Source organism: Cibotium barometz, chromosome 38 (genome assembly GCF_041138505.1).
Source record: "Cibotium barometz isolate CiBa-2024 chromosome 38, ASM4113850v1, whole genome shotgun sequence".
Lineage (NCBI taxonomy): Eukaryota > Viridiplantae > Streptophyta > Polypodiopsida > Cyatheales > Cibotiaceae > Cibotium > Cibotium barometz.
Window position 1 is genome coordinate 25,643,518 of NC_141083.1, and position 27,201 is coordinate 25,670,718.

Here is a 27,201-nt window from a genome sequence, read left to right on the forward strand (position 1 = left end):
TCTTCGTACAAAATGTGCCAAGCAAGAAGGCCGTTGATCGATCGATGGGTTCAGGTGTGAAAAGGTCTGCAAAACATCCATTTCTAAAGCAATTTCATAACCTTCCATGTGAGTACACCCTAATGCAAATGGGATTTCATCTATGCATGGACAAGGATAGGACGGACCCCATCATCCAATAAATTATTAACAATTTTCATTGGAAGCGGAGAGAAGGCAGGGATGCCAATCTAGGCATGGCTATGGCCTCCTTGCACCACGTCTCTCTTCATTGCCTGTCTTCCTCTTCGACGTCTGCGACTCCGACGCTGCACAGAGCGGCCGCTTTCGCCTCCTCCATCGCCGCGCACCCTCAAGCTTGGTACAGAAGCGCCTTCCACGGCCTGCCCCTGCATGCTTCTTCTCGCAAACTGACCGCAGTAACCCCTTCCCAAGGTGCTCTCTTTTCTCTTCCAAACCTCTCTGCACAATACCGTAAGCAGTAGCTTTTAGGGCTCATATACACTGCACAGGCTGCATTCTCTGCAAAAAACCCTGCACAATTTCCTCTGCACAAAAGCCTCGTGCGGTATTTGCACAAAACCTCAAAGATCATATTTTAGGGCAAATTATTACTCACAAAGTGGCCAAAAGTTTCTGCACAAAATTCTGTGCAGTAGCTTCAAGGGAGAGATTGCCTTGTCGTGGATGATGTGCAGTGGAGATTTTTGTCTTCACTTGTCCCATGACAAGTGTATAAAGCCTTTGGGGGCATTTGCAGACATCTCCCGGCCCAACGGACTGTGCACGGATGGGGATCCTCCCTGCCCGTTGGACACGATGGGTGGGGATTGGATGGCATTATGAATATGGGTAATGCTTGCATTCGAAGGTTGGATTTGTAAACAAGAATGAATAGCTCTGCAGGTTACCGTTTTCAGAGATTTCAGCAGTGCAAAAGCTCTCACCCTTTGTGTATAATAGCAAACATGGTCAGTACGGGAGCTGCCTCGGGCATGGAAAGCAGTGTGGACTCCAAAACAGATAACAGAAGACTTCTTCATGTTGTCTACAGAGTGGGAGATCTGGAGAAAACTATCAAGTGGGTAGAACTGCTGAGATTGTTTCTTAACTTGGCTGCGGAGACGTGGGATTGATTCATGTTACTTGTGACCTCTTACAGATTTTACACAGAATGCCTCGGCATGAAGCTTCTACGGAAACGGGATATACCAGAGGAAAGATACACGAATGCTTTCCTTGGCTATGGTCCAGAAGACTCCCATTTTGTTGTTGAGCTAACTTACAGTAAGTATTACTTTGTCCGAGTTTTGTAGCATTCTGCGAACAGTTTATCTTATTGATTTGTTTGCTTTTTGTCTTAGACTATGGTGTTGACAAATATGACCTAGGATCGGGTTTTGGTCATTTTGGAATTGCAGTTGAAGACGTAAGTCCGCTATGTACATTTTCTGGTATAGTGTTCTGGTGTAGGCTTCTCTATTGTTCTTTGATATTAAGTACTTAATTTGAGCTGAATGTGGGTTTTTGAAACGATTGAATTCTATCTTTGGATCTCTATATCGTTCTAATTGCATATGTTTTCCATTGGGGGGAACCTTTCAGGCTTACAAGACAGTAGAGCTTATCAAAGCAAAGGGTGGAAAGGTTTCCAGGGAACCGGGCCCTGTCAAAGGAGGAAGTACTGTGATTGCTTTTGTTGAAGATCCAGATGGATACAAATTCGAGCTAATTCAGAGAGGGCCTACTCCAGAGCCCCTCTGTCAAGTCATGCTAAGAGTGGGGGATCTTGACCGATCAATTAGTTTTTATGAGAAAGTAAGCTATATATTACCTATTTGTGGCTTATTAAAAATCAAAGTTAGGGTTCTAATTACACTGACACAATGTTTTGTTATTGTTTTTTTTAGGCTTTTGGTATGCAGCTTCTTCGGACCCGCGATAATCCCGAGTACAAGGTATCGTGTCTAAGGCTGTGCTCCATGTTATGTTCCCAGTAATTTGTTTGGGCTAGTTCAAAATTACTTTCTTTTACTCTTATCTTTTTATTGTGAGTGGATGGGGTTGGTGTGTTAAGGTATGAAAAACTTTTCCTTATGTTATCCTGAAAGAGATCCTTGTCTCAGTACAATAAGAGAAACATCTAGGAAGCCTAGATAACAACCCTCATATAAAAGCAATAAAAGAAAAGGAGGGGGAGGGGGTTCCCTCCATGGCTAGCCCCTCTTGGAATCAGATTAAATTTGGGGGGGATCTGTACTGGGCCAAAAGATGCCACTTTTGCTGCTGGACAAGAAAGGGGCGGTGGATGAGATTGGTCCAGGTAGCCTGAATGACTTCTTCTCGATGTTTTTCTGTGTCCTCTGGCATGGTTCTCTCCAGATTTGTGAACCCGCAATGATGCTGATCAACTCCCAGCAAGGATCTTTTTTTTTCTTTTGTTTTGTTTTGTTTTTTTTTTTTGGGGGGGGGGTCGTTAGAATTCAGGGGCAAGCAGAAACCTGGTGTGCTGCCATTAGGAAAGCCAGCGTCACTCTCCTCATAGTGAATGGCCAGATCTACCATTGTCACCCACACCACTGTGTTGTAGGTGATAAGAGTGGTCGCCATGGCAGTCCAGAGTATGAAAAACTTGCCATGGTTAACGTGGGTTTATTAGCTCCTGACTTGAATGTGGCAGATAAGAGACAAAGGGGTATCTTGCAAATGAAGAGCTAATGTAATCGGGTTATTTTTTGTAGTACACGATAGCAATGCTGGGTTATGGTCCAGAGGACAAGTCCACAGTTATGGAGCTGACTTACAACTATGGGGTGACTGAATATGGAAAGGGCAATGCATATGCACAGGTATAATGGGCAGTCTTTGGCTGCTCCATATTACAACCAACCTAGCTTTCTTTTTGTTGTCAATATTAATAATCAATATGGTGATTCCATTGTGTTTGTGAATGCTGACCTTCAAAATCTTGGATGGCAGGTTGCTATTGGAACTGATGACGTGTACAAAACAGCTGAGGCTGTCCGGGAAGCAGGAGGGAAAATCACTAGGGAGCCAGGACCTTTGCCTGGGATCAACACCAAGATTTTTGCATGCCTTGATCCTGATGGCTGGAAAACGGTAAATTTTATTTTTTAATGCAAATAGTTTTCTTGGAACACGGTAGTCACTCCTCTTGATGTCCAGAAGTTCTCAGATCAAATGCTTTGGACTTTATAAACCCAGTACATTTTATGTATGAATGGTTTGATAGAGTGGGCATAGAGCGGAAGCAAAGGGAGCACTAGAATGTGCTGAACTGAGAGTGCAAGAGAGAGAGAGAGATGAAACCAAAAGGCTGAATATACTGCAGTGAATACAATCCCGAGCAAGAGACCTAATAGTCTCATAAGTGACGGATACAAAAGGAAGCAAGTGTGTCAACACATGAACCACACAACTCAAGAATGAACATGTGGAATGGGAGAGGCCAGCCCACCTATGAATAGGTAAGGGGCTGGCTGACTGGAGCTGGCCGATTGGACATGAGCACCTAACCTGGGAAAAATGCTAGAAAATAGGGGAAAATGGGGAAAAAATAAGGGTGGCCAGCCCACAATCAAGGGCCATAAAAGGGAACAAATATGGGCAGCATACAGGGATGAAATGCTAACACTCCCGCTCAGCATAGGATGCTGAACAAATTCCAAGAAGCCGAAGATGAGGAGCCAAGGGAGCTCGAGACATTGGCTTGGTGAACAAATCTGTTGCATTCTCTGCTGAAGGACAGTACTACAAACGCAAATCTCCAGCAAGAACCCGTTTACGAACATAGTGATACTGGATCTCAATGTGTTTCGTACGAGCATGAAACACATGGTTCTTGGCGATGGCAATGGCGATGCAACTTTGATTGTCACACCAAAGAAGACTAGATCCGGTAGGAGGAAAGCCAAGTTCTCCCAATAAGCTCTGCAACCAAATCGCCTCACATGTATCATAGCAAGCTGCTCAATACTCTGCCTTTGTAGAGGAAAGCGCCATAGTAGGCTGCTTTTTATTGCTCCATGAAATGGCTCCCGACCCAAGTGAGAAAACACAACCAATGGTCGCATGCCGAGTATCTGGATCTCCAGCCCAATCTGAATCAGTCCATCCAAGAAGAGTGCACCCTTGGCCATAAAATATGCCAAAATTCAAAGTACCACTCAAGTACTGAAGCAGCCTGAGAGCACACCGCCAATGGTGTCGACGGAGCTTGGATGTTAAAGAACTCAATAAGCTGATAGTGAAACAAATGTCCAATTGAGAGTAGGTCAACCATACCAAACAACCGACAAGAACCCGATTCTGTCCCAAATCAATCCCTGGAGAAGCATCAAGAAGAGAAAGCTTCTCACTAGTATCCATGGGAGAAGATACCGGTCTCCTCCTAGTCATCTGAAAGGTGTCAAGAATCTCCCGTGTGTACTTTTGCTGAGAAAAGAAAATTCTTGGAGGGGTCTGCTAGCCATCATCATCATCATCAACAGCCCCATCATCATTAGAATCTGTTAGTAGAGGTGCTGTGTAACACGCGGAAGCTCTGGGAGTCTTCTTTCAGCCCTAAACACTTCTTAGAACATGCTCATGCAAAAACGCAGACAAAAGTGAGAGTAGAGAGAGAGAGAGATATAGCTGGAAATTCAATATATTCATATGGTACAAAAAGGTACCCTACATCTACAGCCATTGGCTGGCTTTCATAAAAGGTGGAATACACCAAAACAGTCCTACACTAAGGACCCATTCCCTAATGGAATGAATGAATACAACAATGAGCAAACATGCCTATTTATAGGCTAGAAAAATCACTGATGGACTGGCCGACTGCTGGTTGGCCAGGTTCAAGTCCAATAAACCATGTGATATGCAGCCGACAGGTTCATTAGTCTTTTCTTATGCTAGCCGAAAGCAACACCACCTCTTCCATCAGATATTCTCTTGCCAAGATAGCATAACATGCTCCTAAATTCTGATTCAGTTTTGATCTTCTCTTCTTTATCTTGTTGCCTCCTTAGGGTTAGCCTTTGTGAGAAGCATGTACATGTGTGTGCACATGACATGCTGGGCATCCTGGCTGCAGTTTTTTCCAGAGGAAGTGCTGGGCAGCACAGCAACGTTTTTCTCCAGAGGAGGTGCTGGGCAGCCTGGCTGCGTTTTTTCTCCAGAGGAGGTGCTGAAGGTGCTGTGTTTTCCTCTTCCCTCTCTTCTTCTTGGTACATGTGCAGTCGGCTGGTTACAGCAGCGTTTTTTGCATTATCTCATCTGCGTTTTTGGAGGCAGTGGAGGCAGGTGTTCTTTTCCAAGAATGGTGCCTTGGAAGAATGTGACACCCCTCACCTATAGGTACACATGAATGGCATGTTGGAGTTGGATAGTAGGCACAATCATATGGACATGCATAGCATTGCCATGTTGCAATTGAGCGAGGAGGTGTCCCCTCAAATGTTAAAGATCACCAAAGGTAAATTGTGCCAAAAGATGATCGCCACCCATATAGGAGGGAGGTGAAGGGAGAGGGGTCTTGACTCTGGGGAAATGGTTGAGTCAATGTCAAGGATAAGGCTTCCACCACCTCGGAGTTCTCTGAGTTGCCATACCTAGGCAAGGAAAAGTAGCTATTTGAAGTGAATTCAAGAGTCCACTAGCTATGTTTGGCTAAAGCTCAAGCTCCCCCAAGGAACACGGGGGTGGGCGCCTAGGGGATGGCCGGGAGGGAGACAGATGAGGGCATACCATAATAGGGGCTATCAAAATTGTCCATGTCATCTCCAAGTTGGGAAGAGGCTAATGGCAAAATTTGTCTTTAAAGGAGGTGCCAAACTTGCAGAGAGGAGTCTTTGAAAACATCCATGAGGTGCGAGAGACTTTAGACTGCTGTGAATAGGAGTGCGGGCTACAATGGGAGATTAAGAAATCCTTCCACGATGTTCAATCCTCCTTTGTGGAGGGATTGGTGGACAATAACTTCCGTGCCACCTTGGCCAGGGTTGCCTGACCAACTCCTCTGGCCTAATGGAAGTTGCAGATGAGTTTTTCGACAAAGTTGATGCTAGACGGAGAGAACGGTGAGTATCAGGTGAAGACCACTTGGTGCCCAAAAATACCTGGTTGTTGTCGAAGGGCTCCAATACAAAAGCTTTAGCTGAATGCTCAAGAGTAGTAGGAGTATTCTATCCCTTTGAAGAGGGGCCAATGTCTCCATGTGTGATGGTGGAGAAAGAGTCTATATTGGAGATAAAGACTATTTGGGCTGACAAAGGAGGAGAGTTTTCTTCCAATGCATTTGTGCGGTTTTGTGTGGAACATGGCATCAAGTGGGAGCTGGCCGGTTTGCCTTCAGAGAATGGAGTGGTTGAGAGAAAGAACCGGACTGTGGTGGAGATGGCGAGGACGATGTTGGAGCAGCGTGATCTTCCTCGTCCACTTTGGGGAGAGGCTGTGGCTACGTCTGTCCATATTCCCAACCGATCTCCAACGACTTCAGTACCAAAGATGAGTCCCTTTGAGGCTTATTTTGGCAGGAAACTAGATGTCTCCCATTTCCGTGTGTTTGGGGTGATGTTTATGTTCACATTCCAAAGAAGCAAAGAGGGAAGCTTGACTCGAAGTCCCAGAAGCTTGTCTTTGTGGGATATAACTCTCTTTCCAAAGGATACAGGTTGTATGACCCGGAGCAGAACGAGGTGGTTGTCAGCAGAGATGTTTTTGATGAGCATGTTCCAGCTTCCACTGTTGATGAGCGGCCACTTCTTGGAGACCCAGATAAATCTGATGATGATTTCCATTCTATTGTTCCAGCTGGACAGCCTCAGTCAGTAGAGGTTCACCCCGCGGCTGGAGATGAGCCCCCACAGAAGCTGGAGGCTCCGCGTTCTGTTCAAGTACCTAGGTAGTTGTTAGACACACTTCAAGAGTCAGGTGTCACGCAGCTTCCCTCCGAATGGACCACAGCGGACGGACCTCGAAGATCGCATATAGTTCGTGACAAAAGCCATTCAGTGGAGCTTTTACAAGTAAACAATGCTTTGATGTCTCGTATCATGTGGGACAAAGAGCCCACTTCCGTGAAGGAAGCTCTTTCTCAGGATACTTGGAGGAAAGCCATGCAAGTGGAACTGGATGCCATTGAGAAGAATAAAACTTGGGAGTTGGTTTCAAGGCCGTCAAAACGGTCAGTCATTGGTGTCAAGTGGGTCTTTAAGACCAAGTATACGATAGATGGGTCGATGGACAAACACAAAGCCAGACTTGTGGCTAAGGGTTTTGCTCAGCGGCCTGGCATTGACTATGAGGGTACCTTTGCGCCGACAGCGAGAATGACCACGATTTGGACCGTTCTTGCCCTTGCCTCTTCTCAGCGATGACCCGTATATCAGATGGATGTGAAATCCGCGCTCGTTAATGGTGACTTGCAGGAGGAGGTGTATGTTGAGCAGCCTATAGGCTTTGAGGTTCCAAGATCAAAGGGGTTGGTTTACACTCTGCGGAATGCCTTGTATGGTCTTAAGCAGGTTCCCAGGGCTTGGAATCAGAAGATTGATTCCTTCTTTCTACGGACTGGATTTTAGAGATCAGTTGCAAATTCTAACTTGTGTCTCTTTCGGGAACGCGGTTTGGTCATGTTGATCATCCTTTATGTGGATGACCTCATTCTCACTGGCGGTCATGTGGAGCACATTGCAGTGACGAAGGCTACCTTATCAAAGGAGTTTGAGATGACCGACTTAGGCTTACTCCACTTATTCTTGGGATTGGGGATTTGGTAGACCGAGAGGGGTTCTTTGTCTCGTACCAGCGGTATGTTCATGAGTTCCTTGAGGCCTTTGGGATGGAGAACTGTAAGCCTATCATTCCGGGATTTCTCTAGTGTATATACAGAGTTTATACAGCTTCTCTCTTCCTCTCTCATTTGTGTTTTTCTCTCTTTAGTAGTTGTCTTCATTCTCGGTGTGCATTTTTACACTCAGTACTCAGCATTTTACTCCTCTTTGACCACCAGTGGTAGGCTCAGTACCATCACGTGGGAGGAGCTTGTGCCTAAGGTCTTGGACCAGGAAGAGCGTTTTACGAACCCTCCACAGGGCGGAGGTTCTAGGCCTTGACTGGCCAGTGGTCAAAAGGCTGTAACAACAACAACAATAAGGGCAAAGGAAAGTCTTCAGAGAAGAAGCCCGATTCAGACCGTGAGAAACCGAAGGCCGAGCGGACCTGTAACAATTGTGGCGAGAAAGGCCACTATTGGAGAACGTGTCCTAGGCGGAATATCGGGAAGAGTGCTGATTCTTTAGCTTCAGCTCCAAAGACTCCAGCTTTGTGCACTTGGAGATTTTGGACACAAATGCTTCATGTTCTTCGAGCAAGGAAGTAGGTTGCTTCAGTGGTGCTTCTAGGCACATGACTCCTTGTGAGTTCTTACAAGATCTTAAACTAAAGTCAGGTTGCATTTTCATTGGCGACAATTCCACTATATCGATTCATAGTGAGGGCAGGATGGAGATCATTTCCGATGGCGAAGGGGGGAAAAGCTTTCCTCTCGTATTCTTTACGTCCCCGCACTTGGTTTTCATCTATTGTCAGTGCATGAGGTTTGCAAGACTGGCTTCCGGGTGGAGTTTGGGGAGCATTCTGTTGCTCTACGGGACAGAGAAATAGGCCAGGTTGTATGGGAAGGCGGAGTGGAGAACGGCAAACACTCAACACTCTCCTCTGTGACAGGCACTCGGATCAGTGACTTGTGGCACTTCCGTTTTGGCCACTTGAATGTGGATGCGTTGTAGCGGGCTTTCCAAGACCAAATGGTGGATGGCTTGCCAGATGTTAGCAGTAGGCAAGGACGTTGTGGTTCTTGCATGCGTGGTAAGCAGCACAAGGAATCTTTTCCGAAGTAGGCTTCCATGCGGGCTTCAAAACCGTTGGAGTTGGTACACTCTGACTCGTGTGGACCTATGCAGACTCCATCCTTGGGAGGTTCTTTGTATTTTATACTGCTTGTTGATGATTGTAGCAGATTCACATGGGTTTATTTCCTTTCCTAGAAGGACTAAGCTTTTGCTTGGTTCAAGGAGTGGCATGTGATGGTGGAGAAAGAGTCTGGATTGCACATAAATACTCTTTGAGCTGACAAAGGAGGAGAGTTTTCTTCCAATGCGTTTGTGCGGAACATGGCATCAAGTGGGAGCTAGCCAATACAGGTTCGCCTTCAGAGAACGGAGTGGTTGAGCGAAAAAACCGGACTATGGTGGAGATGGCGAGGACGATGTTGGAGCATCGTGATCTTTCTCGTCTACTTTGGGGAGATGCTGTGTCTATGATTGTCCATATCCTCAACCGATCTCCGATGACTTCAGCACCAATGATGGCTCCATTTGAGGCTTATTTTGGCAGGAAACCAGATGTCTCCCATTTCCGTGTGTTTGGGAGTGATGCCTATGTTCTCATGCCAAGGAAGTAGAGGGGGAAGCTTGAGTCGAAGTCCCAGAAGCTTGTATTTGTGGGATATAACTCTCTCTTCCCATGTGATAGAGGTTGTATGACCCGGAGCGGAACGAGGTGGTTGTGAGCAGAGATGTTGTTTTTGATGAGCATGTTCTAGCTTCCACTGTTGATGAGTCACCACTTCTTGGAGACCCACATGAGTCTCATGATGATTCCCAGTCTATTGTTCTAGCTGGACAGCCTCATTTAGTTGTAGAGACTGAGCCCGCGACTGGAGATGAGCCCCCATAGTAGCAGGAGGCTATGCGTTCCGTTCGAGTACCCAGGTGGTTGTTAGACACCCTTCGGGAGTCAGGTGTCACGGAGCTTCCCTTTGAATGGACCACAAAGGACAGACCTTGAAGATCGCATAGAGTTCGTGACAAAAGCCATTTAGCGGAGCTTTTACAGGTAAACTATGCTTTGATGTCTTGTATCATGCGGGACAAAGAGCCCATGAAGAAAGCTCTTTCTTAGGATACTTGGAGGAAAGCCATGCAAGTGGAATTGGATGCCATTGAAAAGAATTGGTTCCGAGGCCGTCAAAATGGTCAGTCATTGGTGTCAAGTGGGTCTTTAAGACCAAGTATACATCAGATGGGTCGGTGGACAAACACAAAGCTAGACTTGTGGCTAAGGGTTATGCTCAGCGGCCTGGCATCGACTATGAGGATACCTTTGTACCAACAGTGAGGATGAACATGATTCGGATTGTTCTTGCCCTTACCTCTTCTCAGCAGTGTCACCAGCCTCGACATTTCCCAGTATGAAAGGGGTCTGGTGGACTCCAGGATGTCTGAATATTTGGAAAGTACAAGCTTTGGGAATGGGGGATTATTCTAGAATACAAAGGACCACACTCCTAAAATTTAGGAGAGTTGCTATTTTTGGCCCGACTCCGATGGAAATTCTGTTCGCGTCATTACATCTGGAATTGAGGAGATACCAAGAGTTGGCAAAGTGCCTATGACAGAATGTCTACCAGTTGGGATATTTTTAGAGATAAAGATTATGGAAGGACCATTTGTACTTGCCGTACTTGCTGTACCGGCCATCGTATCGGTTATACCAGCCACCGTATCTGCTGTACCAGCCACTCTATCGATTGTACCAACCATTGTACCTATTGTACCGGCTGAATGGAGAGTTGTACTTGCTGTACCAGCTCTATTGCATGAAGACCCGTGGTTTTTGGGGAAGAATCAGTACCCACACGGAGGTATATGGATTATATTGTTGGCTCGGCATTTCTACAGCCTATGTTCCGGTTTGGTAGTCTCGTGTTGGGCTGTGTTATGGCATTTGTATATGGATAATCCGGCATCTCCCGTGGGGAGAGTAAGGCCCTCAAAGCTTGTACATGAAATTATTCTCCTTGGGTAATAAAATACTCCAAGGGGGGGGGTCGGCCCATTCCGGCCTCTATGTGGTGTCACATGTGCAAGATCCATTTTCAGCATTTGTGGATGTTTTGTCCAGCTTTTATGTTTTATCCAAAGTGATGATGGATATGTGTTGAGGTTGTGGCCATGTTTAAGTGTTTTAATATGCATTGATGGTATCAACAAGTGTGTCAAAGGCCCTAGTCTCCCGAGCACCCGCCGCGAGTTACATTGGTATCACAGCATAGGCTTTCTTGGAAGCGGAGGCTTCCTTCTATCAATAAGGAAGAGAAAAGATCTCAAGTGGGGACCACACTTACCATCATTGCTATTAAGCATGGCCAGCCACTTCAGAGCCTATGAAGCAAGAGCATGAGCAATAGACAGCTTGGTCTAAGGATTTATGAATTCACAAAATTTATCTTGGAAGTGTGGAGTTGGCTTTATGTGCACACGTTTAGCACTCTTTCCATATGGATATTGTGGATTATATTATCAAGCTTACAGGCAAGCTATATGGAGATATATCTCAGGATATCTTAAGGATATGGTGACGAGATATTTCTTTTGGCTTCATGATCAACCTGGAAAAGAAAAGCTAAGTATACTTTGAGTTTGCAAAGTTGGTGCTTTTGCTATTTACTATGAAGTGTTTTTGATGTTCACTAACCCTTGTACAGCTATGGAAGGAGAAAGGTGTTGTTTGCCTTGAGATGGTTTCAGGGAAACATTGTTTATGGCTCCCTTTATTGGGATGGATTATATCTATGGAGATTTCTTTCTTGGACAAGATTTATATAGATATTGGGCTTCACAAGCAATTTCTATGGACGAATCTGTCCGAGTTTATAGAGAAGAAAATCTTTGGATATCTCATGGATATGATGCTTTTATGGATAAAGTCCACCTCTACTCCAAGGTGTGTGGTAGTATGTGGTAAGAGTTATGGTATACAAGGATTATGGTATACAGGTCTATGGATTCCTGGACTTCTTTTCTAGGGATTTGGATCCATCCTCAGGATTATGGATTATGTTTATGACTCCCTTTTACTAGGATGGATTATTCTTTATAGCTCCCTTTATTTGGGATGCATTGGACTTATGGAACTCATGGTTCACATACCTTGTGTAGTGTTCTCTTGTCCTACGTGCTCTCTTGAAGATTGTTTCTACCATGTGTGGGTGGAACAATAGAGAGCAGATGGAAGGGAACATGGGCACTTCAGAGGGTAGTGTGGAGCACAACATACCCTGTGTAGTGTTCTCTTGTCCTACGTGCTCTCTTGAAGATTGTTCCTACCATGTGTGGGTGGAACAATAGAGAGCAGATGGAAGGGAACATGGGCACTTGAGAGGGTATTGTGAGTTGGTGGGCGAAATGCCTATAAACTATGTGTAGCAGAAATGCTTATGGAACACCAGGTTATCTATGCCTGCGAGTGATTGTTTTATCTTGTTACTTGAGCCCACCTCTCATCCAAGGTGTGGTCAGAGTACCAACACGGAGTGCAAGTGGTAAAGTGGACATGACGCCTGGTTGGCACCGAACTCATATCTATGCCAAGGGTCATGTGGACCGATGCCTTATTGGCAGGAGACTTATTTTGTCTCGCCCATTTACTTGGGACATGGATTATGATATCTGGACTTATGGGACTGATTTGTCTCGCCCATTTATTTTGGGACATGATATTGCTGTTATGGAGACTTATTTAGTCTCACCCATTTCTTTGGGACATGGATTCTTCACTTATATTGGATTTTTGAGATTGTCTCGTCTCGCCCACTTGATGGGACATGATTATATCTTGGAGATATGACTTCAAGCTTAAAGTTGCGGACAACTTTTAAGAAGCTGGGGAGGATGTCACCAGCTTGGACATTTCCCAGTATGAAAGGGGTCTGGTGGACCCAAGGATGTTTGAATATTTGGAAAGTACAAGCTTTGGGAATGGGGGATTATCCTAGAATACAAAGGACCACACTCCTAAAATTTAGGAGAGTTGCTATTTTTGGCCCGACTCCGATGGAAATTCTGTTCGCGTCATTACATCTGGAATTGAGGAGATACCAAGAGTTGGCAAAGTGCCTATGACAGAATGTCTACCAGTTGGGATATTTTTAGAGGTACAGATTATGGAAGGACCCATCTCTTAGATTGGGACATGTGGCAAGAAAGTGGACCAGAGTGAGACAAGTGGCCTGACACTTGTTATAAAGTGGATCAAAGTGAGACAAGTGGCCTCACTCTTGTCACTTCAGTGTCACATGTGCAAGATCCATTTTCAGCATTTGTGGATGTTTTGTCCAGCTTTTATGTTTTATGCAAAGTGATGATGGATATGTGTTGAGGTTGTGGCCATGTTTAAGTGTTTTAATATGCATTGATGGTATCAACAAGTGTGTCAAAGGCCCTAGTCCCCTGGGCACCGCTGCGAGTTACAAGCAGTGGCCCGTATATCAGATGGATGTGAAATCCGTGTTCCTTAATGGTGACTTGCAGGAGGAGGTGTATGTTGAGCAGCCTCCAGGCTTTGAGGTTCTAGGATCAAAGGGGATGGTTTACCGGTTGCAGAAGGCCTTGTATGGTCTTAAGCAAGCTCCCAGGGCTTGGAATCAGAAGATTGATTCCTTCTTTCTACGGACTGGATTTCAGAGATCAGTTGTAGATCCTAACTTGTATCTCTTTCGGGAACGCGGCTTGGTCATGTTGATCATCTATATGTGGATGACCTCATTCCTGTTGGCGGTCATGTGGAGCACATTACAGTGACGAAGGCTGCCTTGTCAAAGGAGTTTGAGATGATCGACTTAGGCTTACTCCACTTCTTCTTGGGATTGGAGATCTGGTAGACCTAGAGGGGGTTCTTTGTCTCTTAGCAGCGGTATGTTCATGAGTTGCTTGAGGCCTTTGGGGTGGAGAACTGCAAGCCTATCACGTCACCTGCAGGGTACGAAGGATCTTGGACTCTTTTATGACACTGGAGGGGAAACAAAGGACCGAGTCTTACTCCAAGGTTGGAGTGACTCAGATTGGGGAGGAGATCCAGACACGAGGAGATCTACATCAGGCTACGGATTTACCCTCGGCTCAGGAGCTATATCATGGAGCAGCAAGAGGCAGCCGACTATTGCCTTGTCGTCAACAGAGGCAGAGTACCGGGCTGCTTGCGAGGTTGTGTGGCTACGAAGGTTGCTTGGTGAGATTGGCTTTCCACGTGTGGGAGGGCTGTCGGCTGTCATGTTCTGCTGGCCGATTGGTGAAGAGTTGCTACTCAACCTGATTCATCACTGGCCGACTGAGATTTTGCTGGCCGACTTTGTTTTGTGCTGATTGTGAGCATGTCTGGCTGTAGTCGGCCTGTTTTGGGCTGGCCGACCAGCAGCCTGGGGCCATATAAAATGGCCCCTGCCACCCACACTTGTTTTGTACCATTACCGGGATTTTCTAGTGTATATACAGAGTTTATACAGCTTCTCTCTCCCCCTCTCATCTGCGTTTTGCTCTCTACAGCAGTTGTCTTCATTTCCGCTGTGCATTCTGACATCCTCATCTTTTGTAGTTGGCACTCATTTCACTATCTCATAATCTACATCGAGTTGTGTGCCCCCCCCCCCCCAACTCATGACTAAGATCGCAGTGTGTGTGTGTGTGTGTAATAGCTGCTGCTTCAAACCCCAACATTAGGTATCAGAGCAGGTTCTCCTTCCTGCCGTCGGCTATTAGAGCTTGTCGCTGCCCACATACTGTGCATTGTCGCCTTCGTGCTCTGCCACATTGTAATATGCGGAAGCTTCGGAGAAGGATCGGTACTTCAAAACTCAGAAAACAGCACTCTTTTCGCGACGGAATTAACGCACAAATTGAAAGACGATGTGCAGAAAATAGAGAGAGAAGGGGGAGATGGAGAAGGACACAGTATTGGGTCCCAATTACCCTCTGTAGGGACCCCACCACGGATGGTGTATTTGCTTTATTAGAATGATGTAAATCTGAAACAAATACAAAGTACTTGACCTTTTCTTGGCTGGAAAACCTGCCCTTGACCTTCAGTCCTTCACCCCTTAGCTTTAGCAAACCCTTGGCTGTCCTGGCCCTTGAATGCTTGAGGCTCTTGGTGAATTGTGAGATGAATAATGGGATTATGGGCTGGGGTATTTATACCCCTCCCTTCATGCAGTCGGCTGGCTTCAGGACAGCCCACGACTGAATTTCATCATTAAATTGTGTTCACACTTTAATAAAGTGTTTTCACACTTGTTTAGACCCTGTCCAGCCTGCGCATGACTCTGGGCAGCACCCTGGCTGCTGGACATGCTGCGCAGAGGTGTGGGACTGCCCCCCACACCTGGCCGCCTGCTGTTCTAGGGTTTTACACTCTGTCGGCTGCCTGTCCAGAGGCTCTGGAGCTGGCCGACTGCCCCTCCAGCCCTTGCCTTGGCTGGTGGGCAATATCTTGGGCCCTCATGGCCCCTTGGGGGTGGTTCTATACCTCCCCCATGCCCATGCTAAGTATGCCAATGCAAAACCTTGCCCTGGGGTAGCCCTATGGGCTGGTCCCATCTCTACATGCAAACTACATGCCTACAGAGGCCTGGCATCCAGTTGCAAACCAGATACTCAGCACATCTGACATCATTCCAGAGGGAGACTCACAGCGCGGACTGGCACTGCTTCATGTGCAGGACAATGCACACCTGACCTTGGACTCATGTGCAGGACAATGCACACCTGACCTCGGACGACTGAGATGGATCCTTGGCTGACTCGTCCCGGACTGGGCTCACATGGGACCAGTTCACCATCCCAGGTCCTGCACCTTCTGTACAGAATGTCCACGTGGCATCCAAGTGCGGGATGCACGTGACATCCCCTTCTGCTTAACTTGACGGAAGCTGCATAGCCTCCAAATAATCCGTCAATAAAGTCGGATAATCTTCGAAAAATTCTTTGTCGAGCCATACCGCTTCATGAGTTCCTCGGTCCTGAAACTTCGTGAGAAACTGTCGTAGTCTGCGGCCTGAGCCATGCTTGAAACGGTGCAGAAGGATCTGTTCTGGAACCATTACCTCAGCTTCATCAATGATGTCTGGTTCCGCTTCGTCTTTGACCTCTGAAGGGGGTGGACCTGCATATGGCTTTAACCAACTGACATGAAATACATCGTGCATAGTCCAACTCGGAGGTAGCTTTAACTGCATAGACACCTCATTAATCTTTTTCCGGATGGGGAATGGTCCGAAGCTCCTGAAAGACAACTTTGGGCATCGCTTGCCCACCTGCTTTAATCTTTGCTTCATAATCCGAAGATATACCCAATCTCCTTCCGAAAACTTCATGTCCCTTCGGTCTTTATTGGCCTGTCGAGTGTAGGCCTCTTGCGCTTTAGCCAATCTGTCTTTGACGGACTCTAGGATCTCCTGGTAAGACTCCGTCACTGTGTTCGCCTCCGGTACTGAAGACGACGTCCTGGTTAACAACGACTGGAAAGGCCTTCCAAACGCTGCCTCATATGGAGTCCTGCCAATAGCTGAAGAAAAAGAGTCATTCAGAACAGCTTGAACTAAAGGCAAAAACGATTCCCACTTACCTTGCTGATCGTGGACATAACACTTCAGCACATCAAAGGCCAACTGGTTGTATATCTCTGTCTGGCCATCTGTCTGTGGGTGGAATGCACTGGAAAAATTCAACTTAGTACCAAAATTATCAAACAATGCCCTCCAAAAATGACTGGTAAACTTGGCATCTCGGTCTGACACTATGGTCCTAGGAATCCCACCAATCGGGTACCAATGCCGAATGAATAGCTGGGCAACATCCTCGGCGGTCACATTGGCCCTGCAAGGAATAAGCATCACAAATTTGCTGAACCTGTCAACAATAGTCAAACACTGTGTATTACGCTTACTCGGACTGGGAGGCAGATTTGTGACAAAGTCCATCGAAATGTCTTGGAAAGGACCCTCAGGAATTGGCAAAGGCTGTAACAACCCTATCTTCTTTCCACGAGGAGCTTTCACCTTTTGACAAATGTCACAGCGTTGTACATATGTAAACACATCACGCCTCATCTTTGGCCAATAGTATTGCCGTTCTAATTTCTCCAAAGTCGAATTCATGCCCCTATGACCACCTCATGGAGAAGAGCTGCCCGGAATGATTTCATGACACACAGTCGGCCTTTGTAGTAAAGCCAACCATCGCGTATCAGGAAATGGCATGGTCCTGTGGCATCCAATGCCTGTTCCCACTGTGTACCGAATTCCTCGGAATCCGCGTACGTGTGCTTCATGTCTTCTAGTCCAGTACCAACAAGGTCAAGTCTAGTGGTCTGAATCGCAGATACTTGTCCCTTCCTGCTCAAAGCATCGGCCACTGGATTGGCCTTTCCTGGAAGGTACTCAATCATGCCACCAAACTGCTGGAATATCTGACTCCAGCGGTGCTGTCGATCACTCCACTGTGCACTGGGCATCGTCTGAATCCAGCGCAATGCCTGATGGTCAGTGCGAACCTCGAATTCACGGCCATACAGAAAATGTTTCCAATGTTTCAAGGCCTGAATGACTGCTAGGAGTTCACGATCGTAGACTGAGTAATTCTTTTCGGCGGGCAGTAACTTACGAGACATGTAAGCTACTGGATGACCATTCTGTTGCAACACACCTCCAATTGCGATGTTACTCGCATCGGTGATCACCTGAAATGGTTCGTCCCACGAGGCAAGGGCTAGACAAGGCGCTTCTGACAAAGCCACCTTGAGGTTCTGGAATGCCTCCAACGCTCGTGGAGTCATTCGAATCTTTTGCCTCCTTGTTTTCACTCCCTTTAGCAGATCGGTGAGGTCTGCCGAGAGGTCAGAAAACTTGTCAATGTGGGTGGAATATGCCTGGCATATACCCACAAATGATCTAATGTCATAAGCCGTCTGAGGTACTTCCCAGTTAACAATCTCGGCCACTTTAGCCGGATCAAGTCGAATGCCTTCGGCACTGATTATATATCCCAAGTAATGCACCTGGAACAGATAAAATTCTGACTTCTTTTCATTGACATAGAGCTCGTTGCTTTCCAGCAACCTAAGGACTTTCTCCACATCAATGTCATGCTGCTCAACTGTAGCTGAAAATATGAGTATGTCGTCCAAAAATATGAACACACACACTCCAATCAACTCCCGGAAAACACGCATCATCATGCGGTTAAACGTAGCTGGGGCGTTCGTCAAACCAAATGGCATGACCACAAATTCATAGTGGGCCCGTTCTGTACGGAAAGCTGTCTTGGGGATGTCCCCCTCAACAATCCGAACCTGGTGGTATCCACTCTTTAAATCCAATTTAGAGAACACCTTAGCTCCATTCAGCCTCTCGAGAATATAGTCAATTCGAGGCATCGGGAATCTGCTCTTGATAGTCAGCTTGTTGAGTGCACGATAATCGACACACAACCGAGAAGACCCATCTTTCTTCTTGACAAATAAGATCGGTGCTGCAAATGGCGACACGCTGGGGCGGATGAAGCCAGCTTGCAACAATTCTTGGAGTTGGCGGTCCAACTCCGATTCCATTGCCTTAGAAAGGCGATACGGAAACTTGCTCGGGGGTTCCGAGCCTGGGAGGAGGTCAATCTTGTGATCCTCCGGTCTGGACGGGGGAAGCTGGGGAGGGAGACTGTCCCGAAGAAAAATCTTCTGGAACTTTTCATGGAGAACCGAGTACTTCTCGGAAGCACTGGCCACCGTCTGGGCTGTCTGGATGTAAATCATCGCACACTGTGCGCCTTTCCTGACTGCTTGCTTAGCCTGCAAGTGGCTTATGAGCGGAAAGTTTGGAATACCTGGCTCACACTTAATGGTCACAGGGATGTTTGACACATTCCGATCAATCTGGAACGTGTGCTTGTCCCACTTGACATCAGGGAGAAACTTGTGAAACCACTGGATCCCCAAAATTATGTCTGCTCCTACAAGAGGGGCAACCATAAAATCACGCACAAACTCTATGCCCTGAATGACTAATTTAGCACCTAGAGCTTCATACTTGACGCTCGTAGTCATACCCGTGCTAAAACCCTCAACTTGTTTGTCCACCGGAGTGAGCTCGAAACGGGCACGCCTAGCGGCCTCTTCCGTGATCACATCCTCCGTGCTGCCGCTGTCAAACAAGACAACGACTCTCTGGCCACCTATGTAGCCAAAGGACTTGAGCAATTCGTTGCGCTCATACTCCTGGTCATGGGCGCCCTTCTGCTTATCTTCGAGCTCCCGGCTAATAATTGCTCCAACTGAAGCACCGGGGGTTGAAGAACTAGGGGTAGCCACTGGGGTCTGTGTGGGAGCTGTGCTCACCACGGAAGCTGTGGAGGCGGCGGCGGGCTTTGGAGGCTTCTTCGGACAATCCCGAGAAGTATGTCCTTTTGTGTGACAAAAGTAACATCTACCCTCCTTCCTGTACTGAGCAAGCTCCTCAGCACTCAACTTGCCACCTGTCTTGCCTGCCTCTGCTTTCTGGTCTGGAGTAAGCTTAGACGCATTGTTCGAGTTCTTGGAGCCAGAGGCTCCCGGGCTCTGTCCTGGGGAAGACCCCGTCTGGTTCTGGCTTTTGCCCCCCGAGGTGTTAGCCTTGGGAGAAGCCGGCTGGGAAGTCTTGGGCTTGCCACCATTGTGTTTCATTTCTGCACTCTGCGCAAGCGAGAGTGCGTCCTCAAAGGTGGCTGGTCTAAACATACGCACCTCCCATTGGATTTGCGTGTCCAAGCCATACAAAAACTGCCCTTTCTTGTCCGCATCAGATAAGCCTAATTGTAGACACAAGGTCGAAATTCTATTGGCAAACTGAAGGACTGGTTGCGCATTCTGACGCGCACCCCTGAACTCGTCTTCGAGTCGCTCAAGGTAGTGGGGCGGTAAAAACCGTTGCTTAAGGTCACGGACGAACTCGTCCCACCCATAAGCTGCCATACCTGATCTGGTGTGGGCATGAGCCCACTGAGTCCACCAAGGAATGGCCTCACCTTCCAAGTACCAACTGGCTAAGATCACTTTGTCAATATCTGATTTCCTAACTGCGGCAAAGTAAGCTTCAAATTGATGTAACCATGAATACAGAGTAGTGGGATCGAGTTTACCATTATACTTACTGAAATTCATTTTCTCGGGAAAATGATTCGAGGGCGCCGCCGGTGTCAATCTGGCGTCCAAAGCTCGGAGGTAACGCTCGTGTTCCACTCGTCGCATGGCTTCGTCTTCTCGTTGTCGAATCTCCAATGCACGCATCTGCATCTCAAGCAAGGAGCTTGGCTGCGGCTGTGACCCCTCGAGAGGGTCCCTGTGACGAGGATCTGGTATTTGGGGTACGGAAGGAGAGGGAGGAGGAGATGGAAAACGCGACGCTGGAGAGCGAGAACGCTCCTCCAGAGCCAAAATCCGCGCCTTCTGCTCGTCCAACTTGGTTGTCTGGTCTGCGATTGCTCGCATCATCTGCTGGAACATGTCTTGTACACTCAAGCCGGGTGCCCTAGCTGGGCTGCCTGGTGCACTCTGGTCCCATGGTTCTGGTTCTCTCTCGTCGCCGAAGTTCGCCATAGCGGGAAAATGCAGTTCCTTTCCGGAACGCAATCTGACCATCCACTATCTGTGTGGGAGACTTCCGGAGGCTTCCGGAGGCTAAAAACCAACCGTCCTTCGAGGGACAGGAGTCACTCCGAAAGGGGTAGTCCACCGGCGTCTAAAAACCAACCACACGAGCGAAAAATTTTCTGGTTTTCTTTGCTGAATCTTCGTCCTTGAAGTAGGCTCTGATACCACTGTAATATGCGGAAGCTTCGGAGAAGGATTGGTACTTCAAAACTCAGAAAACAGCACTCTTTTCGCGACGGAATTAACGCACAAACTGAAAGACGATGTGCAGAAAATAGAGAGAGAAGGGGGAGATGGAGAAGGACACAGTATTGGGTCCCAATTACCCTCTGTAGGGCCCCCACCACGGATGGTGTATTTGCTTTATTAGAATGATGTAAATCTGAAACAAATACAAAGTACTTGACCTTTTCTTGGCTGGAAAACCTGCCCTTGACCTTCAGTCCTTCACCCCTTAGCTTTAGCAAACCCTTGGCTGTCCTGGCCCTTGAATGCTTGAGGCTCTTGGTGAATTGTGAGATGAATAATGGGATTATGGGCTGGGGTATTTATACCCCTCCCTTCATGCAGTCGGCTGGCTTCAGGACAGCCCACGACTGAATTTCATCATTAAATTGTGTTCACACTTTAATAAAGTGTTTTCACACTTGTTTAGACCCTGTCCAGCCTGCGCATGACTCTGGGCAGCACCCTGGCTGCTGGACATGCTGCGCAGAGGTGTGGGACTGCCCCCCACACCTGGCCGCCTGCTGTTCTAGGGTTTTACACTCTGTCGGCTGCCTGTCCAGAGGCTCTGGAGCTGGCCGAGTGCCCCTCCAGCCCTTGCCTTGGCTGGTGGGCAATATCTTGGGCCCTCCTGGCCCCTTGGGGGTGGTTCTATACCTCCCCCATGCCCATGCTAAGTATGCCAATGCAAAACCCTGCCCTGGGGTAGCCCTATGGGCTGGCCCCATCTCTACATGCAAACTACATGCCTACAGAGGCCTGGCATCCAGTTGCAAACCAGATACTCAGCACATCTGACATCATTCCAGAGGGAGACTCACAGCGCGGACTGGCTTTGCTTCATGTGCAGGACAATGCACACCTGACCTTGGACTCATGTGCAGGACAATGCACACCTGACCTCGGACGACTGAGATGGATCCCTGGCTGACTCGTCCCGGACTGGGCTCACATGGGACCAGTTCACCATCCCAGGTCCTGCACCTTCTGTACAGAATGTCCACGTGGCATCCAAGTGCGGGATGCACGTGACACACATATTGTGTGCCGTTGCCTTTGTTGTTCCATGTGCAAGCCTTGACTTACTTGATCCAGCCCTAAGCCCACTGATTAGGAACGCTATGCAAACACAATGATTGACAGCAGAGAGAAGAGAGATGAACTGTGTTTTTAGTATATTGATATGGTACAAAAAGATGTATATGGTTGTACAACTTCCATGGTCTTTGGCCTTCCAAAAGGGATACATAAGACCTTTATGGATTGATGCTCCAAGAATGGGGATCGGATGATTATGACCATGTTTGGGCGTAGCCTTTTATAGGCCTCCATATTCACAAGTTGGCTAGTATATCTGCTGTCGGCTAATTCTCTTTGTCCATGAACCACATTTAATGTTAATAATCCTAATTCTGTTCGGTCAGCCCTGATGATGCCCACGTCTGAATATATGTTGTTGGCCAGCTTCCTGATGCTTAGAAGATCAAAGCGATGGACAAAACACTCCTGTGTGTGGGCTGGTTATAGGCTGAGCCATGGTAGCCATGTTCATGTGTGCACATGACGTTCCCTCCCGCTAAACTTGATGATGGGATGGAAACCTGTCATCCTTCCTTAGACTACTGACTCTGTACTTTGATGGTTGACTTTTGATACTTTGATTGAAAGCCTTGTCACTCCTGTGATTCCACTCCTAGTCCTACAGCAATTGCCTCCAGTCCACTCTGACCTTGGTGTCGACATGCAGCAAGCAACCTTCATCAATAGTTTCTATACATTCTTTTCTCTACATTACTCTGCATTTTAGTACACTTGCAGGACTTACTTGCAGTCACCAGTTTGCAGTCAGTGCTCCTTTGTGTTTGGGTTTGAGAGATTATTTTGCAGGTCTATCAGTGGGCTACTTGCAGCCGTACATGTTGCATTCAGTGGCTTTACACTTGCAAGAATGTTGCATTTGGGGAGGGTCAAATATTGCATCCATTAGTAGTATTTTCATGGGGATTTGCATGTAGATAAGGCGTTGGCCTTTATATCTCAATTTGAGATAGCCTTTTTGGAAGAAGACTATACAGGGAAATCAAAGCTTCGACAAGTGGGCCATCATCTTAAGGGAATTGCTAGCTCTTGGTGGATAGCCGAAAAGCTTTTGGGCATTGCTCGAAGACTTGGAAAGATTTTAAAGAGACATTCCGCAAGCAGCTTCTACCGCCCCATTTCAAGAGAGAGAGAAAGAGAGAGAGAGAGAGAGCTCCATGCTCTCCTGAGCTCTCATGCGTGGGCGCACGCAATGTCTTGTTGTCGGACTGGATGTTGGTGGCATCTCTCTCACGTGAGTGCGACACGTTGGTGGGGACTAATTGTTGTCATGCCTCGTTGGACCTATGTTGCCTGTGGGCTATGCTCTATGTTGGTTGTACGATGCTCAGATACCAATGAAACCGAGGTGGGTGATATAATCCAAATTCCTAGGAATATTAAACCTCACATTAAAGACACTAAGTACAGCTAGCTTTACCAATTACAACCACACTCACCCATACTTAAATTAGTGAGTGTTAAAGGTTTGGAAGACTTGACAACACAATGGGTCCGGAATGCCCCCCCCCCCCCCCCCCTCAAAATACTCCCCATAATGAAGACTTTATTGTGTTCTCAAGTCTTCCAAACTTTTAATACTCTCGCTAATTTAAGTGTGGTGGTAATTGGTAAAGCGATTTGTACTTAGTGTGGTTGTAATTGGTAAAGCTATCTCTTAAATTAGTGAGTATTAAAGGTTTGGAAGACCTGACAACACAGTACACCACGTCGAGCGGAAAATAGGCCCCGCCCCTCTTTAGGAATTCATTTCAGGAACAATCCACAGGCTTTTCCAAGCCAGGACCGATACAACAAATGAATACAATATCAAACAAAGGTGTCGATGTTGATGTCGGGCCGAGATCGATGTTGAGGCACAAGATAACTGATGCCGAGCTCACCACGAGGATGACCCACAAGAGACTTACACCTGGCTAGTACCAATATCCGAGATCTGAAACAAATCTAATGCTCCCAAATATCCACAGGGTTCTTTCACCAAAAAAACCGACGAAAGAGAATCTCCAAAAAAAAGTCACACTTCAAGATGGTTACTGTAGGGCTGGGCAGAAAACAGCTCAAGGCGGGGGTGGAACTTTAAGGGTGGTGGCGGCGGCGATCTATGGTAGTGGCGATGCTGAATCGACGGCCCACCACGGTATTTCTGGAGGTGCAGTCGTATCCCTAGCTGAGCAAGAGTCTAGCACTAGTGCTAGCTGCCGGTGCTGACGCTAGTGGTGACTGGAGGCAACAAGCGGCATTGGTGGTGCAGGGCGGCGCTCAGACGGGCTGGCGGCGTAGGTGTTGCAGAGCGGCACTCAGACGCTGAGGCGACGCACGGGTAGCAGCTGGAGGCGCAGGCGGCACACTGTAGCAGCACGCAGAGAAGGCGCAGCCAGGTAGTAGGCGGTGCAGGCGGTTGGAATCTCTACACAGGGCGGCAGGAGGCGGAGCAGGGGGTGGAAGGGCAGTGCAATCGGTGACGCAATGGCGGATACGGGTACTGCAGAGGTGGCTGCCGGTGGAGATGGGGGAGTTAGGTGATGAAGAAGATGATGATGATGAGTCTCTCCTCCAAGGTCTCCAAGAGTTCTTCTATGATCCACCAAGAGGGTGCATGCTTCTTTTAATACTTGAAGGGGTGCTTGCTTTTTACTACACTTTGCTTTTGCTTTTTCTATTTTCTTGCTTTTGCTTTGCCTCCTTGCTTTTGCTATTAATAATAGTCAAAGTTCTTGATTTATGCTTTTAGAATCTTTAGGGCTTTGCTTTTTGGCCCTGGAGTAGCTCTTTGCAAAAGCGGCTTTTAGCTTTTTGATTCAGTTCGACGTCCTCTTTCCAACACTGCCCTTAGCTTTTTGGTCAACAAAGTTTGACTTTTGCTTTTTCTTGCTTTTTGACCAAGATGGGTGCTTTTTCCGACTCCAACTTTAGGAGCCTTGTTTCCATGTGTGTCCATCATCCTGTCCATGTGTCCGGGCATGAGTTCTATCATGTGAAAAGAGCATGGAGGACCAAATAGCTACATACTCGGCCTTCGTAGTCATGATACATGCATCTCATGCTTGATGCATGTGACAGCCACCCAAAGTTTGACTATCCTTCTTTACTTGGTAGTAGAGCTTTTTGATATCAAAGGGTTGTGTATCAGCCAATGCTTTTTTTTGCTATGAGGGCTGACCAATGCCTTCTGTTCCTATCGAGGAAAAAGGTGTCCTAAGGGGGAGGTGAGCCTTGTTCCTGGGGTCCTTATTGTGGTGTCCAGTGTGGGTATAGATTTGAGCATGGGCTTGGATGAGGAATAGGACCTATAACTCTTGACATTATGTACAGCTTTTAATCATTTTTAAAGATCCTGGTAACCTTTGAAATAAGGGGGGTTATTTTTGAATTTAAAGAAAAATTTCCATTTAAGTTTTTTTAATACCACCGGTCCTTGTGGAAGTGTAACGTGACCAGACTTAGGCAGTTTATGAGAAACAGTGTGTATTGCACCGGGAAGTTGTAGAAATGAGGATCAGTTTGAGCTCACTTGATTATGATATGTGGTCTCCAAATGCAACATAAAAAGCTAGGAAAGGCTTTTTTGGCCTAATGAGTGTTGTTCATGTTGGCCCTTGTAATATTATTTCCTTGCATGATGGAATCCATGGTTGTTTCTTGTACCAATATGAACCAATTCGTACCATACGGTTCTTACGGTACGATATGACTGTTTTTGTCAGTTTTTCGATGGTTTTTTTGGGCTTGTTTTGGCTATAGGCTGGAGCTCTTGAGCAACTCCTTTAGAGTGCTCCCCCACCAAACGTTCCCTCACATTCAAGCTTGAAGGTCCATAGTTTGTTAAGTGTAAAAAAAACCCGTATTTTATCGTACGGTATCCCAAAATTTCATATCGTACCAAAAATTCCCGTATAGTATGGACCGTATGGTATCGTATTTTCAGACCGTGACAACTATGATGGCATCATATAAGATTAGAAAGAATTGGTCCTTCTAAAGCTATTTCCTTGCATGATGGCATCCAATAAGGTTAGCAAGAATTTACAGCAGCTGTCTTTGATGACATCTTGGTTAGTAGCAAGGCATAAATCATCTGCAAAAGACATCTATGCGTGTGAGAGAAGAAGACTTTTGTGAAAGTGGAGTTCTTAAATGGGATTCAAGATTTGGAACTTCACCACCCATTTTCTAGGACCAACAAGTAAATTCAATATTATTTTGTTTCTGAATTTCAGAGGTAAATTTTTGATGAGTTTTTGGGATCAACCATCCTTCTCAGTATTGACATGCCTTAATATGCCTCTTTTTGTTGGGAAGAGATTTACATGCACCCACATGACTCCGACCTTTCCCTTGCCTCCCCTGCATTGTCGCTCGCCTCTGTAGCGAGCAAGGGTTGCGCTCAAGACTTGGCAGTAGACAAATATGCCAAATGGTGTTTTTGGTATTTATACTAGTTTGACATACACATCTTTTGGTATTTATCCTAATTTTACATAGGATATCATACTTAAGCTACGGGGGGGACTATATGTAGGGATTTAAAGTGTGTCTTCATTTGTGTTGCAGGTCTTTGTTGACAACAAAGATTTTTTGAAAGAGCTGGAGTAACAAGTGAACTGAACCGCCCACAGTAGAGGGGTTCTTGTTGACACCTAAGAGAATGTTTAACCTCACACCACAGTTTTTGGTAGAGAGACTTTTCTGTACAGTCATGACACTATAAATAGGTCTGGAATTCAGTTTATTTTGTAGTTGAATATACCTGAAGTAACCAAGTCATTCTGTGGAATCTATTCACTAAGTTTTTCCAATAAAATGTATGAGTGTGGTTCATGTATGTTGAGTCAGTGGAGATGTCGCAGCACATCTCAATGGAGTTGGTGTGATGCTTGAGAGTATTCCTGTAAACTGCACTTTTGTTTTTAGTTTTATAGTTATTCTATTACAAGCCTCATGGTTTTGCGATCTTTTTCTTCTGTCAAGTACTGAAATGTTTTGGGAGAATTCTAGGCTTCATGTGCCAAATAATATCACAAGAAGGGTGCTCTAGTGCTGCATCTCATATTTGCGAGTCTTCATAAATCATGTTCCTTGCATGGTATTGTATCGAAACATTCTAGTGTTGACCTTAAACTTGTCACTAGAGGAATTGTGATGCTGATTGCAGAGCACATCATGCATTCAGTGTTGTGTGCAAGGCGTAGATGGTTCAGGATATGCTATGGGGTTGGTTGTGCTGAGGTTAGGTGGTCTGGTTAGAGACTGACCCCAAGTGGATGTAGGTTGAAGTGGTGGGGTTTTTTGGGTAGTTCTGATGACAGGCAGTGAGTCGAGGCAGCATGGTAAGTGATAGGCGATGTATAG

The 27,201-nt window shown here is 46.6% G+C and overlaps 1 protein-coding gene across 2 annotated transcripts; it reads left to right on the top strand.

Annotated features, from left to right (window-relative positions):
• Positions 1-185: 185 nt before the first annotated feature.
• Positions 186-26,789, top strand: LOC147616520 (lactoylglutathione lyase GLX1-like). 2 transcript variants are annotated; one of them, XM_086777598.1, is made up of 9 exons: positions 186-435; positions 907-1,081; positions 1,163-1,287; positions 1,365-1,429; positions 1,606-1,818; positions 1,911-1,958; positions 2,742-2,849; positions 2,980-3,120; positions 26,404-26,789. In XM_086777598.1, exons 1-9 carry the CDS (start codon positions 237-239, stop codon positions 26,443-26,445), a joined length of 1,116 nt encoding a protein of 371 aa, XP_086633724.1. In that variant the 5' UTR covers positions 186-236; the 3' UTR covers positions 26,446-26,789. The 2 variants fall into 2 exon arrangements, with proteins under 2 accessions (XP_086633724.1, XP_086633725.1); XM_086777599.1 differs by having other exon boundaries at positions 191-435; positions 964-1,081.
• Positions 26,790-27,201: the final 412 nt, after the last annotated feature.

Excerpts from the sequence above, each read along its gene's own strand:
- LOC147616520 (XM_086777598.1), top strand. The coding sequence starts at position 237 with ATGGCTATGGCCTCCTTGCACCACGTCTCTCTTCATTGCCTGTCTTCC. Across the intron at positions 1,430-1,605 it reads TTGGAATTGCAGTTGAAGAC|GCTTACAAGACAGTAGAGCT; the intron begins GTAAGTCCGCTA and ends GGAACCTTTCAG. Across the intron at positions 1,819-1,910 it reads CAATTAGTTTTTATGAGAAA|GCTTTTGGTATGCAGCTTCT; the intron begins GTAAGCTATATA and ends TGTTTTTTTTAG.